The sequence below is a fragment of the Carlito syrichta genome, unplaced genomic scaffold (genome assembly GCF_000164805.1).
Source record: "Carlito syrichta isolate Samal-C Ts95f unplaced genomic scaffold, Tarsius_syrichta-2.0.1 Scaffold301780, whole genome shotgun sequence".
NCBI classification, from domain to species: domain Eukaryota; kingdom Metazoa; phylum Chordata; class Mammalia; order Primates; family Tarsiidae; genus Carlito; species Carlito syrichta.
This window is the reverse complement of record NW_007245876.1, coordinates 138,193-157,234: the sequence shown is the minus strand read 5'-3', so window position 1 is coordinate 157,234 and position 19,042 is coordinate 138,193. Positions and strand designations below refer to the sequence as shown.

Here is a 19,042-nt window from a genome sequence, read left to right as displayed (position 1 = left end):
AAAAAAAAAAAAAAGAATATTATAATCCTTCCCTACTCAAGATGTGTCATGTTTTCTCTGATACTACACTGGCTTTCTCTGTTGTGTGTACATTGTAGCTTCCTTGGATTTGAGGAGTGAGGTAGGGATTCAGCTCCAATTTTCACAGAGACCTGGCCAGTGGTCTCAACATTGGCACTTAGGAGTCTACCTTCATTTCCACTGGGTGTCTCCCTTCCCAGTGCATTAATCCTCTCCCACACTGTAGTCAATGATGCTCAAAGATGGAAGTTGATCATGCAGAGGGGGCCATGATGAGGGAGTGTCTCTTCATGGCCTCTGAGCCAAGGCCGGGAGAACTGCCTTCCTCAGGCATATGCGGAGGGGCAGTGTGCTGAGGAGAAGGTGAGTCAGGGACACCACATCCTTCTAAGAGAATAGGATCTGGAGACTGCTCCAACCTGACTGGGGGCTTTAGTGTCTGCCTTCCATCTGCCTGTCTGGTGCGGGAGGGGGTGGGTCCATCACATTCCCGCCTCTACCTTCAGGGCTCCGGAGATGTCAAATACCACCTGGGCATGTACCATGAGAGGATCAACCGTGTCACCAACAGAAACATCACTCTGTCGCTCGTTGCCAACCCCTCTCACCTGGAAGCCGTGGACCCTGTGGTGCAGGGAAAGACAAAAGCAGAGCAGTTCTACCGAGGAGATGCCCAGGGCAAGAAGGCAAGCTCTCTTGGGTTGTGGGGGTGGGGGTTAGGGTTGGTAGAGGGTTGGGTGGGCTCTGAGGACCTGCACCCTGAGGAACTGGGCTCTGGGTCTCCACAGTGCAGGTAGCAGAGCTGGGCTACACAGGCTGGGGCACACAGCCCCTACTGGCTCACTCTCTGCCTTGCAGGTCATGTCCATCCTGGTTCATGGGGATGCTGCCTTTGCTGGCCAGGGTGTGGTCTATGAGACTTTCCACCTGAGTGACTTGCCCTCCTACACTACCAACGGTACTGTGCACGTCGTTGTCAACAATCAGGTGAGGGTGTGGGCTCCATGACATGGCCTCATTAGCATCAGAAATCCAGGTAGCAGCTTGGGGAGAACACAGGAGATGGTCCTGGTTCCAGTCCTGCTGTTGTGCCACTTAGCAGCATGTGACCATGGGCAGTCTACCCGATCTCCCCAGTCCTGGTGTTCTGGTCTGTGAAATTGGGAGGCATATGAACATGTACATATACACACTCATACATACACATACGTATATGTGTATAAAGCACAGAAAAGGTTGAAAGGACCAAAAAACACACACGTAACAAGTGCCTCATGGAAACTGGCCGTGTAACTAGATGTTCCCTTTAGCTTCACATCAACAGGTCATCTTATGACCCGTGCCTTTGCTTTAAGGCAGGTGAGCTAATAACAGCTCACTTTTCAGCCTGCAAAGCCCTGTGTTAACTGCCTTATTTCTATTAAGTCATTTAATCCTCTTTGAATAATCCTATAAGGCAGGAATTTAAATGTGCCCTTTTTATAAATGCAGAGACTGAGGCTGTGGGAATTTATGTGCCTTGTTCAAGGTTGTACATTCAGTAACTGGCAGACCTGGGGCTTTTCCAGGCCTGTGTACCTCACTACCAATGTATAAAAGTAACTGGTGAAAAAGAGCAAGCATGACTCCCTAGTGTTGCTGCTGTCCCTGTAGGAGTTTCTGCCATGTCTGATCTTGAGCCATTCCCTGTCACCCCGTCATGTACCACATTCCTCCTGGGCACCCTGATGCCCCTTGAGGCAGCCTCCCAGCTCCATGACTGGTCTCATCTCCGAGCTTGGCACCATCTGTCTTGCTCTTAATGAACAGAGAGGCACTGCCAGTTCCTCCTACCTCTACAGATTGGCTTCACCACGGACCCCCGAATGGCTCGCTCCTCACCATACCCCACCGATGTGGCCCGAGTGGTTAATGCACCCATCTTCCACGTGAACGCAGATGACCCAGAGGCTGTGATATATGTGTGCAGTGTGGCAGCTGAGTGGAGGAACACCTTCAACAAAGATGTCGTGGTGGACTTGGTGGGTCTGGGTGGCCGAGGCCAAGGCAGGGGTAAGTGGGCTGTTCTGTCCTTGCTGTGCTGAGCCAGCCAGGTCTTCAGCATCTTCAGCACTCAATACTGGGAGGGGCTTTCAGATGGGAGATTTAGTGCCACAAAGAGTAAGCTGTGCAAAGGTGGGATATCTATTCGATGAGAGGTGTCAATGGAGCTCTGGGGTGCCTCCAAAGGGTGTGCCCTGCCAGGTGTGCCCTAGTTTTGTAGTGGGTGCATTGACCACACAGCATGTGGGCAGGGACTGAGCTCCTCTGGCTGCCCCTGCAGGTCTGTTACCGCCGGCGCGGCCATAATGAGATGGATGAGCCCATGTTCACGCAGCCACTCATGTACAAGCAGATCCACAGACAGGTGCCTGTGCTGAAGAAATACGCAGATAAGCTCATTGCTGAGGGCACGGTGACCCTGCAGGAGTTTGAGGTGGGTAGACGGGCCACATGGGCACCTGGGACAAGCCTCGGCTGGGAATGCTAGGGTGGTTGCAGATGGGATGGGTACTGAGGATTTAAAGAGGTAGCCAGCTGGGCACAGTAGCCTATGCCTGTAATTCCAGCACTTTGGGAAGCTGAAGTGGAGGGATCTCTTGAGCCCAGGAGTTTGAGTCCAGCTTCAGCAACATAGTGAGGCCTTGTCTCTACAAAAAAAAAGTAGCTACTGTAGTTCTCATCCGTGATAGTCCCCAGTTATCAAAGAGGACAGAAACAAATGAAGGACACAGTTATAACCAGGTGGGACACAGCTAGTGCTGCATTGTGAGAGACTCCAGGGCAGGAGTCTGGGAAGGTTTCCTATAGGATGTGGCCCTGAGCTGGGGTTGTCCCCATGGTTATCTATGTAGGTGTTGGAACCACTGAGCTCTCAGGAACCACTGAGAGCAAGGACTGTGAGTCTTTCCTGGGTCCTCTTGAACTACACAGCAGACCCAGCTGACCTTGGGGTACCTGTCCAGGATCTCCGTGAATTCTGAGGTTTTGGCCACTAGCCATGAGGTCCCAACAGGCCTGCAGACAGAGTGTTCTAAAACTTGGTGAGCAGGACCAGGACTTATGGCTCCGAGTTGACCAAGCCTCTGGCTGTCCAAGGCGTTGTTGCCTCCATTGATACCTTCATTCTGATTCCAGGAAGAAATCGCCAAATATGACCGGATTTGTGAGGAGGCCTACGGCAGGTCCAAGGACAAAAAGATCCTGCATATAAAGCACTGGCTGGACTCCCCCTGGCCCGGTAAGCGAATAGTGGGGAGCTCAGAGTTTGGGGTCTGCACTTTGGGGTCTGGTGTGAGGACCAGGGCTGGAATGACTCTGGATGAGAGTAGTCACTGTCCAGCCCAGAGGCTGAGGGCTCTGTCCCTGCAACCCCAAGACTGTGTGGGATCGATCCCTACAGGTACAAGATGGCATCACCCTCAGAGAACATATGGCCAGCTGCTCCCTGGAGGGAGAGGCTGAGCCAGATGAGGGAGCCTTGGAAGTGGAGGGGTGCTCAGAAGGCCTCCCTGGGGTGGGGTACTCAGAGTCTCCCTGGGGATGGATCCTCAGAGCCTTTCTGGTGTGGGGTACTCAGAGAACCTCCCTGATGTGGGGTGCTCAGAGGGTCTCCCTGGGGTAGGATGCTCAGAGAAGGCCTCCCTGAGGAGAGGGCTGCTCAGAGGCCTCCCTGGTAGGCCAGAGCTAGATCAGCTGTGGCCTGGGGTGGGAATTGGGTAAGTGTGGGAGCTGCAACTGTGGCTGTTAGCTATCGTAAGTCCCGAGGTGGGCTCAGGGTGAGTCCGAGTGCCTGTGGGGTTATGAAGGAATGGGCTCCTCCGTCCCAGGAAAGCAGGCTGGCCAGGGGGATCAGAGCCCACTGCTGCCTGACTGTGGACAGAGCTTCTCTCCCTCTCAGGCTTCTTCAATGTGGATGGAGAGCCCAAGAGCATGACGTGCCCAGCCACAGGCATCTCTGAGGACGTGCTGACTCACATTGGCAGTGTGGCCAGCTCTGTGCCCCTGGAGGACTTTAAGATCCACACAGGTGAGGTTGCTGTGTGGGCTGCAGCTGGGTCACTGTCCCAGTCCTGATGTTGTACCCAGCAGGGAGAGTGGTTGGAATGCCAAGGGAGATGGCATGGTGTATCCCCGCTTAGTCGCTTGGTGGTCTTCTTAGCTCTTGGAGCCTCATTGGTGCCCCTGTGAGGTGCCTGTGATAATGGCTCTTCTCAGCATGGGCATGGGGGAGTTGAGAAGATACGGATGCCACACTGCCAGTTGGATGCTATTCTTTGGTTGGGCACCTTGGATTTTCCAAATACCTTTGCTGGGGTGTCCTAGGGTCAGGTAGGAGAGCAGAAACGCAAGGACTTTCCATGGCAGGATGGGTGGATGGGTCCGGAACGTGGGCAGGATGCTGCAGGCAGAACATAGGCATGCCAGTGCCTGGGTGAATGACCGAGGGCAGCCCCACCACTCTGGGGTGATCCTGGTCTGTGGGTTGTTGCCAACTATACTCCTTGGCTATGACTACAGTGGCCTTTGCTTGGGAAATCTAGAGGGTCCCCCATGGCTGTAATAGGGTACCTGTACCCCTCTGACAAGTCTGTAGGAGTTCCAGGGGGGTTCCTTCACCATGTACACAGAGGCCCAGGTGTCCTGAGGCACTCACTGATAGCATCTGGACCAAGCACCTGCTTTATGTGTGCACCACGGGAGGTTGGAGAGTGGGAGGAAAGTCTGTGTGTTGGGAGGGGAGGCGACAGGAGCACAACATAGACTAGGAAATCTGGATGCATTTCTGAGCACCTTGACAACTGTGTGATCTTGGATAAATGACTTCCCTCTTCTGAGCTTCAGTCTCCTCTTCTGGAGAGTGGAGAGTGGGGACCATCAGTACCTCCTCTGTGGGGCTGCTGTGAGGAATATCTGACCTATGCATGTCATCTGGCACATAGCAGCTGCTTGCTAAGTGTTGCCTGCTTCTCCTTCCCACTGGCTCAGGCTGGCTCTTGTACTGGCTGGAGGAGGGATGCCTGGCACTGGGCCCTCCTGCAGCCTGCTAGGGCCCTGCTTTTTGTTGGGGTGTACACTGAACGTAGACATACCCATCCCAGGAACCTGGTGTCCCAGCTGTCCGAGGCGTTTGCCAGACCCCTGTGGCCTTCAGGCCAGCCCTTTCCTCCCACAGGACTCTCTCGCATCCTGCGAGGCCGTGCAGACATGACAAAGAATCAGATGGTGGACTGGGCATTGGCAGAGTACATGGCCTTCGGCTCCCTGCTTAAGGAGGGCATCCATGTGCGACTCAGTGGGCAGGATGTGGAGAGAGGCACATTCAGGTGAGAGGAGGATGGACTCAGGGCATTGACCTTATCCCCATTGAGCCCATGGCAGGGCTCAGAGATAGCACAGATGATCTGGACTCGGAGCTGGCTCTTCTTCCTCTGGATCTGCTTTGGGGACCCCAAGAACAGCTCTCGTCTAGCTAAGGTCTTCTCGTAAGCATTTCCAGCCCCTACCCAAAGGCCAAATCATTAGCAGTCTGCTGGACCACCTCTGTGACCCCCATGGGACAAATATGCAGAGCTGACTGCTTGGCCTGGGCTGTCGACTAACATCAAGCTTGTGGTCACCTGTGGTCCTCAAGATCCTTTTTTGTTTGTTTCCTGTGACCTGCTGTCAAGCCAGCTCTCCCTGTGTTACTTGATTGCAGTTAAGTGTTTGAATCCACATGGGGGACTTATACTTATCAGGTCTGGGACCCTACATGTTTTAGATCCTGCCTCAGTCAGCTCCTTGTTAGTAAGTCATGGTGGGGCGGCTTCTCAGACTTGACAAGCTGGCTTTCCATGTCCCATTTGCTCATCTGTGCTTACCTGGCTGCAGCCAGAGGCTCAGGTACACATTTTGATGCCCCCTGAGCTGCATATTGGTCCTTGCCAGGTCTTAGGGTTTAGCCAGGTGGTCCCCTTTATTGTACACAGCAGTTTCTGCCTCCTCTGAGTTGAGATAGGGCCAGTGAGATGGTAAATGTGCCAGCAGGAAGGGTCATACTCTTGGACATGCTCCAAGAGTATGACCTCCTAGGGTCTCAGGCTCCACCCAGCACCTGGCAACTCTCACTGAGTCCCCTCTGTGGGTGAGAAATTGAGATCAGAGAGTGCCACAACATGCAAGTTCTGCCCCAAGAGCCTTCGGTCCATGGTGTGGGGGCTGTGGCAGGCAAGGGACAGGGCTCAGGAGGTGTGGCAGGAGGCGCCCTAGAGAAGGTATCAGCTCGCTCTGGTTTTCCACAGCCTTCTTGGGTGCCATCCTGTGGGACAAGCTTCCTGGGGCAGTGATGGAAACTTGCCTGCCTCCTGCTGCCCAGCTCTCCTGCTTCAGATGAGCAGGTACCAGCCCTCCTACCCTCTGTCTCTTCCCTGGTCTGTTTCTCTGCAGTCATCGGCACCATGTTCTCCATGACCAGGAGGTTGACCGCAGGACGTGTGTCCCTATGAACCATCTCTGGCCTGACCAGGCCCCCTACACCGTGTGCAACAGCTCCCTCTCAGAGTATGGAGTTCTGGGTGGGTCAAAGCTCTGCCTGCAGGTCAGGCAGACCCTGAGATGCCTGGGGACCAGAGATAGGCTGGGAGGGAGTCAGGGGCAGGGCCTGGGAGGGGCCAGAGAGACTCAGAGGCTCCCACAGGCCCTAGGTTCTGGGATGGGCCTGAAGGATGATGGTTGGGTTGCCCCCCTTCAGGTCACATGGATGATGAGATTCTGTCCCATCTGGCCTTTCAGGGATCCCAGCTGGGGAGCTCTGCTTGTCTTGAAGAAGACTGTGAGGGTACCAGAGCCTTTTTCCGGGACACAAGCCCCAGTGGTCCCAGTGCCCCCAGTGTAACAGATCAGCAGGGCCCACTATGGGACACAGCCGCTGTCTGGCTCAGATCCTAGCCTTCTCCATGTTCCTGAGCCCCTCCTCTACCCTGCACCCCAAGACCTTGCATTGCGGTCCCCTCCCCAGACTCAGGGCTTCGCTGACCATATCCCCTACACACACTGTCCCTCAGCTTGATCGTTAGCTGGCTCACTTTCTCCCTCACTGCCTCCTCCTGGAGACTAGATGGCCCCTTCTGGGGAGATGCCTCTGGGGCTATTCCTTCCCCCTCTCCTCAGCAGCTCTGCACATGTTTTAAGGGGTCTTCTTGGCAGATGATCAAGGTATCTTTGGATATCCTCTGCTAGATAAGGTTGAACCTGGCCATGGATGATGTTAGGGCTGAGGGGGTGTCTTCTGGGTATGCTGTCAGTTCCTAGGAAGGAACATCTTGCCCTTTGCATCCCAGGGAGTCCCTAGGCTCTTCCTCGCCTGTTGGGAAGGATGGGTGAGGGCAGGGGTGGGTGTGCTGAGAAAGGGCTGAGTGTGACTGAAACTACTGTCACTTGGTGACAGTGTGCAGCAAGCTCTGTCATGATGTCTTCTGTTTAGGATTTGAGCTGGGCTATGCCATGGCCAGCCCCAATGCCTTAGTCCTCTGGGAGGCCCAGTTTGGCGACTTCCACAACACGGCCCAGTGCATCATCGACCAGTTCATCAGCACCGGCCAGGCCAAGTGGGTGCGGCATAACGGCATTGTGCTTCTACTGCCCCATGGCATGGAGGGCATGGTGAGACTGTGCTGGTGGTTGGTGACCCTTTGGGCTCTGCCAGGCCTCGGAGTAGTGGGATGGCCCCTGGACCCCTTGTTGGGTTGGGTAGTATATGCTTTCCAGTCCCCTGGGGCACATGGGTCTGCTTAGAGTGGGGTCTGCATATGTGTGTGTTGCATCTGCCGAGACAACAATGATACTAGCAATAGAGGTGGCTGCCATGTACAAGTGTACTTACTATGCCCCAGGCACTATTTAAAAACTGTACTAAATCTTCCAATCCATGTAACAACTTCATGAAGTAGGTCCCATTCCTGCTTTCCAGATGAGGAAACTGAGCTACAGAGAGGTAGAGTAGCTTGCTCAAGGTCACACAGCCAGTAACTGGGATTTGAACCTATGCTGTGCAGTATTGCCTGTCCTCCAGTGCCCTCCTATGCGACCTGCCTGTGCAGCCACATGTGGGGTAGAGGGAAGATGTGCAGGCTGGGGGCATCCTCAGGAGGCTTCTGGACTAGGAGGAAGGGAGAAAGGAGCAGAGCATGCAGCCTGATCAGGCAAGTGGGAGGCAGGAAACAGGAGGACTGGGCCAGCCACAGGGCAGCATGGAGCAGGATGAGCTCAGCCACTGCCTGGCTGTATGACCCAGACAACACCTTCCCCACCTTGGATGGTCAGTCCCCAGTGCATGTCCCTGAGGTCCTGCTCAGCTTGGGCTGGCCTTCCATCAGGGACTTATCACCACCATGGTCTCCAAGCGGTAGGCTCAGTTCTGAGCACTCTCTATGCCATGTGTTGTGGAATCGCCACAAGACTGTGAGGTCAGTGAACAGAGAAATGAAGTGACCTGTCCGAGGTTGCCCCACAGTGAAGGTGGGTTCTCAGGAGATGGTTCATGAGCCAGGCTGGGTGTGGCAGCTGGGCCAGCCAGTGCTGGTGGTACTGCATCCTGGGGCGTCCCCACGAAGGCAGGGAGTCAGTGGCAGCTGTGGAGCAGGGAGTTGCATGCCACAGGGAGCCTCAGCTTGGAGATCCACGTGGGATTGTCTTGCCCTCACGGAGCAGGACAGCCTGTATGAGTAAGGGCAGAGGAGACAAGGCTGTGTTGGGTCTGCCCTTCTCTGGCTGTGGGATTGTTTTTTACTCTCTCCTGACCTTTGCCTTCTTCATCTGTGAAGTGAGGAAAAGAGTGTGTATCATGGGGCTGTTTTTGAGATGAGTGAGTAACGCATTGGGGGTCCCTAGAACTATGCCTGGCACACACAGCAGGTGCTGTCAGTGGCAGCTGCTGTTCCAGAACATTCCAGAGAAAGAGTGACTCAGTGTGGGCTTTTTGCCTTTTCCACCTACTCCACATGTTCACATGCCATGTGCTGGTTCTGGGTGGACCCCACTTTGAGGATACCCTTCCTGCTCTTGTTTCACTTTCCTGGTTTTTTCCTATGGTTCAGGCTCCAGGGTGAAGGTAGCTCTCCTGAGAAGCCCTTCAGACCCTCCCCTGAGTCCAGAGTTCTTACAGGGCTAGGTGTCCTGTGTCAGGTGGGGGGCCAGCCAGGGCCATGTGGCACTTGCTTTCAGGGCCCAGAGCACTCGTCAGCAAGGCCAGAGAGGTTCCTGCAGATGAGCAATGATGACTCAGATGCCTACCCGGTGAGTGTTGTCTGCTGTCCTCAGGACAACCTGCCAGGCCAGGGGTCCAGGGCCCCTGGCCGCCCTCCTAGCCGCCCTCCTAGCCACATCCATCTTGTTCCCACAGGTGTTCACTGCTGACTTCGAGGTGAGCCAGCTCTATGACTGCAACTGGATCGTGGTCAACTGTTCCACACCGGCCAACTACTTCCATGTGCTGCGCCGACAGATCCTGCTGCCCTTCCGCAAGCCGGTGAGTCTCAGTCCCTGTGTAGGGGTCACATGGGGCCCTGGCTAGAAGATGAAACAGGGCATGTGTTTCCCTTGCAGCTGATTATCTTCACACCCAAATCTCTGCTGCGTCACCCAGAGGCCAAGTCCAACTTTGACCAAATGGTATCCGGTATGTGCCTGGCCTGGGCGTGTTGGGCAGCCCACACTGGGGTGGTGGCCCATGGCGTGGCTCCTGCTCTTGGGGCTCTAATGTCTCCCACTGTGCCTGTGGCTCTGCTGGCCCACAGCATCCCCTGCCACAGTTCCTACCAGCCACGGAGTTGGGAGGTTGGTATGGTGCCTAGCTGTGTCAGGCCAGTACAGGTCACTTGGGCTGAGTCCAGGACCAGAGGGCTGCACTGGGGCTCCCTTAGGTCCTATCAGGGATGGCTGAGGGCTGGCAGAGGTCCACTGAGTTCTCAAGGCACTGAGTATCATTCATTCATTTGTCCATTTTTTAAATTCGTGAGCCAAACAGACATTACTGGCTCTGGGAACCTGGTGCCCCCTCCAGGACCCCTCAGCCTCATCTACCTGGAATCAAGGGTCAGATAAAGCTCTTGAAGGTGTTGAAATTGAGATATGATTTAGCAGAAAACCAGGAACAAATGTGAGGCTGGCAGAGCAGAGCTGTCCCAGAAAATGATCCAGGGGCTGGCCTTGAGGGCCTTAGCACGGACAGGTGTTGGCCTTTCACCTGTGTGTGTTTGGATTTCCCCTCCAGTGTGGGCAGGTGGTTCAGAGCTCTGGCATTACCTGGGCTGACCACCTGGGGGCCTGGCAGCCCCTTCCCATCTCTGCCTCAGTGTTCTCACCTGGGATGCAGGGATGTGGGGAGACTACAGTAGCCTTCTGAGAGGTGTTGCAGTGTGCTTGACCTGGTACCTGGCACATGAGTTCAGGGAGGGAAGATGGATGGGCTTGGAGATAGGGGATTGGCTATGAGGCTGAGGGTGGAGGAGAGGAATGTGCCATGGCCTCCTGAGACAGTTTGGTGAGGGGGTTCTGGAATGCCAGGCAGGAGGTGGGCTCGACTGGATGGGAGCATGTTTGGGGCAAAGGATGATACAAGCAGATGGATCCATCATGTCACACTTTGCGTATCCTTCAGGAGCCCTCCCCATTGTACTCCTACCCATCACCTTACATGTGATGCTACCAGTGCTCTGCCCTTGGCTACAGCCCCAGTGTCCACCCTTCTCCCTGTGACATCTTCTAAATCTTTTTGCTCAAGAGGTACCCATTGCAGCCACAGGGCCAAACCTGGGGTTAGTCTTAGTAGCCAGGGGAAGCCTGGGGTCACAGGCCCAGTTCCTGAGCTGCCCCAGCCCCTCTGGGTACTGATGCTCCTGTTGGTTCTGCAGGGACCAGCTTCCAGCGGGTGATTCCTGAAGATGGGGCTGCAGCTCGGGCTCCTGAGCAGGTGCGGCGGCTCATCTTCTGCACAGGAAAGGTGTACTATGACCTGGTGAAGGAACGGAACAGCCAGGGCCTGGAGCAGCAGGTGGCCATCACGCGCCTGGAGCAGGTGTGCCCGAGCCCCTCTTGTGGTCAGAGTGATGGGAAAGCTCACATTGCCAGGGCCAGTGCAGGGGAAGGCATGCCCAGTGGCTCCTTCCCTGAGGGCCCCGGGCATGCTGCTCCTTCCCTGGTGATGCTCCCCTTTGTTCCTGCCTTTCCAGATCTCACCATTCCCTTTTGATCTGATCAAGCAAGAGGCAGAGAAATACCCAGGCGTGGAGCTGGCATGGTGTCAGGAGGAGCACAAGAACATGGGCTACTATGACTACATCAGCCCGCGCTTCATGACCATCCTGGGCCGTGCTCGGCCCATATGGTACAGGACTGAGGTTCTACTACCTACCCCATTCCTCTGACAGGCCTGCCTGTGACTCTCAGACCCTGAGGCCCTATTCTGGCTCTGTCTACCCCCTGGCTTATGTCACCTAAACTAGCCACTGCCTTTCTCTATGCTGCATTTGAAAACCAAGGAATTGGCACACAGAGCCAGCAGGAACTATGGACCCTATTCCCTGCTGGCTCTGTGTGCCCTGTTCGTGGCAGGACAGCTTCCCTATCAGGGATGGAGCCTCATCAATACTGTCTTTACAGAGAGTAAACCTCTGTGCTTGTTTTGCAATCAGAACGGGATTAGACAGCCTGCTGTGTGTCTTGAACCCCCTTAGGCCAGTTACATAGCCTCTTGCAGCCTCAGGCTCTTCATCTCTACCACAGAATGGTGATAAGAGTAGACCTAATGCATGTAACAGCCCTGGGAGTAGTTGATACATAGTAGGTGCTCAATATTGGCATCATGTGTCCTTGAGAAGACAGAGAAAGTATGAGAAACTCTGAGAAGCCAGCAAAAGGCTTTGCCACCAAAGCCTTTGGGTTTTGGCCCTGCTTGTTGTCCTTTGGGCAAGTCCAGTGACATGGAGGGGACAGTTACTCCTCCCTGTTCTGTGACTGACTAGCAATTTGACCCAGGCCCTATAGCTTATTGGGAGTGGTGCAAGGGCTGAAAGGCAGGGCCCATGGCTTCACGGTCAACCCTTTTAAGATGTGTGTCCTGCAATCCTGGGGTGAATGTGGGGGCTAAGCCTGGCCCAGCCCTCTCCTTAGTCTGTCTCTCCTCATCTAGGTATGTGGGCCGTGACCCAGCGGCTGCACCAGCCACAGGAAACAGAAACACTCACCTGGTGTCACTGAAGAAGTTTCTGGACACTGCCTTCAATCTCCAGGCCTTTGAGGGCAAGACATTTTAGAACTGGGCAAGGCTTGCCTGGGCCTTACTGTGGGGTTGGCCAAGGACCCAGGGAGTGGCAAGGGGCAGGGTTGGAGCTCCTACTCAGGAGAGGGGCTTCAGAGGTCCCAGGATGAACATACTCATGCGATTGAGACCAAAAGGCAAGTACTGCTGACTTCAGAATAGCACTGGCCTTTTCATTTATTTCAGACTCTATTTGGACTTGGAAAGCTGGAAGATCCGATAGATAGAGGGTAGTTCTAGAGTGTTCCCTCAGCTGGAGTTTCTTGTGTGGCTTCTCCATCTGTGTCATTCATGTCTTAAGACAGACGCCCAGGAGCCTGTGTCTGTGGTTACCCCATCCTGGCAGATCTGGCTGTCACTCATCCCGCCCTTGTACATCTGTAGATCCAAAGCGATGTTCTCTTTTGTGCTCTTAGAAATAGAATTTCAGCAATACCAACCAGGTGAAGCAAGACCATGCTGGGTGATTTATGTGTGCTCTGTTTTATGGGGCGTGTCCTGTGAGGTGTGTCAGCTTCTATGTGAAATACAGCTGCAGCTCATGTGTACCAAAGTAGAAAACCAAATAACAGAAATAAAAGCAGTACATCAGAGAGATTTGCTGTTTTCATTTCATGTGAGGAGGAGTAGACGGTTGAGAGGGTAAGGAATGGGGAGACAGTAGAAAGAAAAATGTGGAGAGGAGCAAGTATCTGCGTCCATTGGACCAGTTTTCCTTTGAGCACCAGGTAGAGTTGCGAATCTGTTGACATGCTATTCAGCCATAAAAAAGAATGAAATAATGTCTTTTGCAGCAATTTGAATGGAATTGGAGATCATCATCCTAAGTGAAATAATGCAGGCATGGAAAACCAAATACTGCATGTTCTCATTTATAAGTGGAAGCTAAGTTAAGGGTCTTCAAAGACATATAGAATGGCATGGTGGACATTGGAGACTCAGAAGGGGGAAGGTGAGAAGGGGGGGATAAACACCTGTTGGGTACAATGTGCACTAGTGGGGGTGGCGAGTACACTTAAAGCCCAGACTTCTACACCATTATACAATGCATCCATGTAACCAAAAACCATCTGTACCCCTAAAGCTATTGAAACAACAACAAAAAAGTTTAATTAAAAGTGAATTGCCTGCTCCCTGTTGTTGACTTCTAAGTATTCTTTATATAATCTGGAAACAAGTCTTTTATCATATACATTTTTTTGCAAATATTGCCATTCCATGGCTTGTATATTAAATTTCTCTGAGTGAAGGATTTTTATTTTCATGAAATCCAATTTATCATTTTTAATGGATTGTGGGGGTTTTTTTTGTGCCTTAGTCTGTTGCTATAACATGATTGCTATAACATGATACCATAAGCTGTGTAATTTATAAACAACAAACATTTATTTATCACAGTTCTAGAAGCTGGAAAATCTAAGATCAAGCTGCCAGCAGATCCAGTCTGGTAAGGGCATTCATCTTACCGATGAGGACTATATCCTCAAGACCTAATCACCTCCATTTCTTAATACCACCTCCTTGGGGGTTAGTGTTTCAACATATGAAACTTGGAGAACACAGACATTGAGACCATAGTAGTGTCTAAACTAAAATTTTGTTTTTTAACCTAATGTTACAAAGATTTTTCTCCTGTATTTTTTTCTTTTTTCTTTTTTTTTTTTTTTGAGTTGGAGTCTCACTCTGTCACCCAGACTGGAGTGCAGTGGCCACTCCCGGCCACCGCAGCCTCGACCTGCTGGGCTCCGGCAATCCTTCCGCCTCAGCCTTCCAAGTAGCCAGAATTACAGGCATGCGCTACCATGCCCGGCTGATTTTTTTGATTTAGAGATGAGGTCTCGCTGCCCAGGCGGGTCTCGAACCTGCGGGCTCAGGCAATCCACTCACCTCAGCCTCCCAGAGGCACGGGATTACAGACTGAGCCACCGAGCCCAGCTTGTTCTCCGGTATTTTTTTCTAGACAGTTTACAGTTTTAACTCTTAAGTTTAGGTATCTAAACACATTTTGAGTTATTTTGTATATTGTGTGAAGCAAGGGTCAAGATATTTTATTTTCTATATGATACTCAATTGATCTTGTACCATTTGGTGAAAGCACTATCCTTTATTTGTTGAATTAACTTGGCACCTTTGTATATGAATATGTAGTCAATTACATAGCACTAAAAATGAAAAAATGTACAACACCTGTGCACTGAAAATATAAACTATTACTGAGATAATCAAAGAAGATCTAACAAAGGGAAGTTATGCTATGTTCATAGATTAGAAGGTTTAATGCAGTTAAGAATCAATTGGTTCATAGTTTGCCAATCCCCCATCTACATATTTAACTATATATACACAAGTAAGTTATTTTTTTCTTAAATTTTTATTTAAAAATAATTTATAGACTCACAAGAAGTTGCAAACATAGTACAGAGATCTAATTGTACTCTTTACCCAATTTCCCTGAGTGGTTAAATTTTACAGAGCTATAAGTGCAATAAAGTCAATAAATTGACCTTAGTACAATGTATGTAAATAGTTTTATGTCATTTAATCACATATGTAGACTTGTGTAACTACCACATTTAAGATATGGAAGGCTGGGCTCAGTGACTCAGCCAGTAATCCCAGCACTTTGGGAGGCCAAGGCGAGTGGACTGCCTGAGCCCACGGGTTTAGGACCAGCCTTGGCAACTTGGCAAGACCTCGTCTCTACAATAGATAAATTTGCTGGGGTAGCGCACCTATAGTTCCAGCTACTTGGAAGGCTGAGGCAGAAGGATCGTCAGAGCACTGCAGGATGAGGCTAGGGTGGTGGTGAGCATGCCACTGTACCTGGGCAACAGACTGGGACTCCAACTCAAAAAAAAACAAACAAAAAAGATATGGAACTATCCATCAAAACAAAGATCTCCTATGCTACTCATGTATAGTCCCACCCTCCCTCACTGTCCCTAACTCATGGCAACCATTACTCTCTTTTCCATCTCTATAATCTTGTTATTTCAAAAATGTTATATAAGCCAGGTATGGTGGCACGTATATATATTCCCAGCTACGGAGGAGGCTGAAGCAGGAGGATTCCTTGATTTCAGGAGTTGGAGGCTGCAGTGAGCTATGATCATGCCATTGTACTCTAGCCTAGGCAACAGAGAAAGGCCTTCATCTCTAAAATAAAAAAAAAGAGATGTTCTATAAATGATATAAATAGAATCACACAGTATGTCCCCTGTTGAACCTGTTGTGATTAGCTTTTTTCATTCAGCAAAACACCCTTGAGATATTTCCAAAAGGTGAGTTCTTTATGATCAATGGAAGCTAATCAGCTATAAGCTGAACACTCTGTATTGACATGCTTTTTAGCTTTAAATTGGAAGTGCTGGTTTATCTGGGACTCCCAAGTTGTCTCTTAAGGAGCAACTTCCCCAAAATTTGTGTCTGTGGAGCATAAATTCTCTTTTTAAAAAGTGTAGAATGTGACATCTGAAATATCCCATGGCTTTAATGCTACTTCAGTTTGCCTGTCTTCCTCCTAACTAACTGTTGAACTGGACTTCCTTGTATTGACGTCTCTAGCATTAGAGTCCCTAAGGTCCTGCCATGCTGGGGAGTGAGCAGTGCTGAGGAGCCAGTGAAATGGGCTCCAGCTGGAAGCATTGTCCTTCTTCCCCTGTGAGCCTCATGCAGCAGCCACTGTTTCTGTTACTCGACACCATATGCAGGGCTCTGTGATGGATAGCACACCAAAGGGGACGGGATCCCCCAGAGTGAGGACAACTGGGGATCCACATCTGCTACCCGTGTGGAATCTTCAGCTCATTCTGAACAGTGGAAAGAAAGGGACTCCTCCTGTGAAGAAGCAAAGATCACTGCCTGGCAGAGCCGTGTCCACTAGGCTCCCTTTCTGCACCATCCCAGCCAGCTGGGTCTCAGCTGGGACCTGAGCTGGGAGGGGACAGTGAGCATTTGCTTTCTAGTGTGGTAATTAAGGTAAGGACGGGGATCAAATGGGTATTTGATCCTGCTATAACATTTATGGTTCTTTCTAATTCTTAAAGAATCACAAAATACTTAAAGTATATAGAAAATTAAAGAAGATATGAAAACAGACATTGGTATATCCATCTTGATCAAATTCTGATGTCTTGTCATACATGCTTTACATATTTTTAAAGCAACAAGGCATAACAAATATGGCCAAAGGACTTTCTTATTTTTCTTTTTTCATATTGGGTCTTGGAGTTGCTTATAGATTCTGGAATCTAATCCTTGACAGTTTCATGTGTTACAAGTATTCTTTTTCCAGACTGTAGCTTATCTTTCCATTTTGTTTATCCTATCTTTTGTTCAATAAAAGTTTTAAATTTTCTTGTAATCCAGTTTATCCTCTGCTGGTTTGGAAGCAATAAATATTAATATTCATTTTAGTATTCATTCTTAAGGGTATGACTTTATTTAAAAATCTTATTTAGTATTTCTAACCTCCTTAACAATGGGACTTTGCAAATTTTAACGTCTCTTTAAATAACTCCCATTTTATCAAGACCCGCCTGGGCAACTTGGCGAGACCTCATCTCTACAATAAATCAAAAATTAGCTGGGCGTGGTAGCGCGTGCCTGTAGTTCCAGCTACTTGGAAGGCTGAGGCGGAAGGATTGCTGGAGCCCAGCAGGTCGAGGCTGCAGTGGCCGGAAGCGGCCACTGCACTCCAGTCTGGGTGACAGAGTGAGACTCCAACTCAAAAAAAAAAAAAAAAATAACTCCCGTTTTAGTCTTTTTACCTAAAAACAACAGTTAAACAGAAATTATTTTACTATGATTACATTATAATTTTACTGTTAATTAAACTTAATGACATGTTTTATTTATCTCTGTGCTCAGCATTGTATTTTAAATCCCACAACTTCCCTCTCGGTTTATTTTACTTTGAACTGAAATGCAACCTTGTATTTATCATTTTTAAATGATAATTTTAAATTTTTAATTTTTTAATTTTAATTAAGTTTTTAATTTTCTGTATTTTCTGATGCTTTGACATCTCTGGGACTTGCTGACGCTGATGGGACCACCCTTGGAAGGGGGGGCAATTCCTAGAGATAGTAAAGAGTCCCTGAGAGCATGCCTTTTTTATGCAAACCAATCAAGAGCCCATACCCCCAACCACTTGCCCTAATCACCTCAGGTCAGGTAGAAAACCAGGGACAGCCTCTCCCTATTGCCCATGATGATTAAAAGCCTGCTGAAATTATTCAAGCTAGTCAATCCTAAACCTGCTTACTCTTCCTTGTCCTTTTCTTCCCATGGAAAACATAATAAAAGGCTCTTGCCTGCATTCCTCCGTCTCCCTCTTCCTCCTGACCCACTCGGTGGCCCTGCCTGCATGCTTTGCTTCCTGATTTTCTAGGGAGCTGTGAGTATAACTTCTTCCTTCACAACAATTCTGTGTCTATGTCTGTGTATATTACCATACCTGATTAAAGCAAATCCCAGTTACTCTTAACACAAGCCATTATACTTTAGTGAGAATCTGTATGTGGTAAGCCCTCTTAGTCTTTTAGGTATGAACTCCTCTTATCACCACTCATAAATGATAGTTTATCTAGCATAAAATTCTAAATTGACAGTTCTTTACCCTCGACCCTTTTGAAGATATTATTCCATTGTCTTGGCTCTCACTTTTGTTGATGAAAAGTCTTCCATCAGTCTAATTGTTGCTCTATTAGCAGTTTGTTTTTTTCTTTCTGGTAGCTTTTAAGATTTTCTTCTCCCTTGATGTTCTGTAGTTTCATTACAGTTTCTCAAAGTATACATTTATCTTTATATTGTTCAGTACTCAGTGTACTCTGAGAACCCTTTCTTCAATTCTGGAAATTTCTTAGCTATTAGCTCTTCAAAAAAAAAATTTTTTTTTTTTTGCTTATTTTCCTCATTTCCTATTTCTGTAACTTAGATTTAGAACATCTCAAAATAGACTTCAGGTTTCATAACTTTTCAAATAAATCTTTTAATTTCTGTGTCTCTGTATCTTGTATCAGCGCTGAATTCTGCAGTAGTATCTTCTAATTCAGTGAAGTTCTTCTCAACTGGTTTCTATCTAGAATTTATCCTATCTAGTGAGTTTTTAAAAATTTTAATGACTATACTTTTCTAAGTTTCCTAAATGCTTCATATATGCTTGATATTTTAGTATGCATTCTTTATTCTGCCTATTTAAAAGTATTTTATTTTTAATGAATGGTAATTTTAAAATATTTTTGAGCAGCTTATAATTTTGAAGTATTTGTCATACTGTTTTATAAACTTAATTTTATCTGGAGCAAATTCATGTTCTAATTGTTGATTTTGTTAGTTTTTTCAGTATCTGCATTTTCTCTTATATTTTGAGATGTTGATTTGCTGGCTTATATTGAGTAGGATGTTTTAGGTCTTTTATTTGTTTTGTTCTTTCTCCTGCCTTGTGCATCCATTTTTCCTTTTTGTGATTGTCTTCACTAAGGTACATGTAACTCCATCTAGGACTAAGCATTATAATGGAGTTTTATGTTCTGTTCTGTGGTGATGCTAGAGAGAGCCCAGATTCAGACAAGAAGGTATCAGGGGACCTTGATTAATATAGGTTCTTTATCTAGCCTCCTCTTTAGGTCTAGAACCTCAAATAAACTTGTGTTCCAGGCAGTGGCTCAGAGTTAGTTTCAG

At 49.2% G+C, this 19,042-nt stretch overlaps 1 protein-coding gene across 9 annotated transcripts in view; it reads left to right on the top strand.

Annotated features, from left to right (window-relative positions):
• Window positions 1–12,955, top strand: part of OGDHL (oxoglutarate dehydrogenase like) — a 29,300-nt gene extending 16,345 nt beyond the window's left edge. For 3 of the 9 annotated variants that reach the window (XM_021710987.1, XM_021710983.1, XM_008055214.2), the window contains 15 exons: window positions 528–707; window positions 880–1,008; window positions 1,863–2,042; window positions 2,345–2,497; window positions 3,199–3,301; window positions 3,962–4,090; window positions 5,237–5,387; window positions 6,490–6,617; window positions 7,526–7,704; window positions 9,265–9,336; window positions 9,443–9,568; window positions 9,646–9,718; window positions 10,953–11,116; window positions 11,271–11,425; window positions 12,230–12,955. In XM_021710987.1, the coding sequence (XP_021566662.1) occupies window positions 528–707; window positions 880–1,008; window positions 1,863–2,042; window positions 2,345–2,497; window positions 3,199–3,301; window positions 3,962–4,090; window positions 5,237–5,387; window positions 6,490–6,617; window positions 7,526–7,704; window positions 9,265–9,336; window positions 9,443–9,568; window positions 9,646–9,718; window positions 10,953–11,116; window positions 11,271–11,425; window positions 12,230–12,353 (2,046 nt within the window). In that variant the 3' untranslated portion in view covers window positions 12,354–12,955. The remainder of the gene's footprint in view (window positions 1–527; window positions 708–879; window positions 1,009–1,862; window positions 2,043–2,344; window positions 2,498–3,198; window positions 3,302–3,961; window positions 4,091–5,236; window positions 5,388–6,489; window positions 6,618–7,525; window positions 7,705–9,264; window positions 9,337–9,442; window positions 9,569–9,645; window positions 9,719–10,952; window positions 11,117–11,270; window positions 11,426–12,229) is intronic. The other 6 variants (XM_021710988.1, XM_021710986.1, XM_021710985.1 and 3 more) reach the window with 3 other exon arrangements.
• Window positions 12,956–19,042: the final 6,087 nt, after the last annotated feature.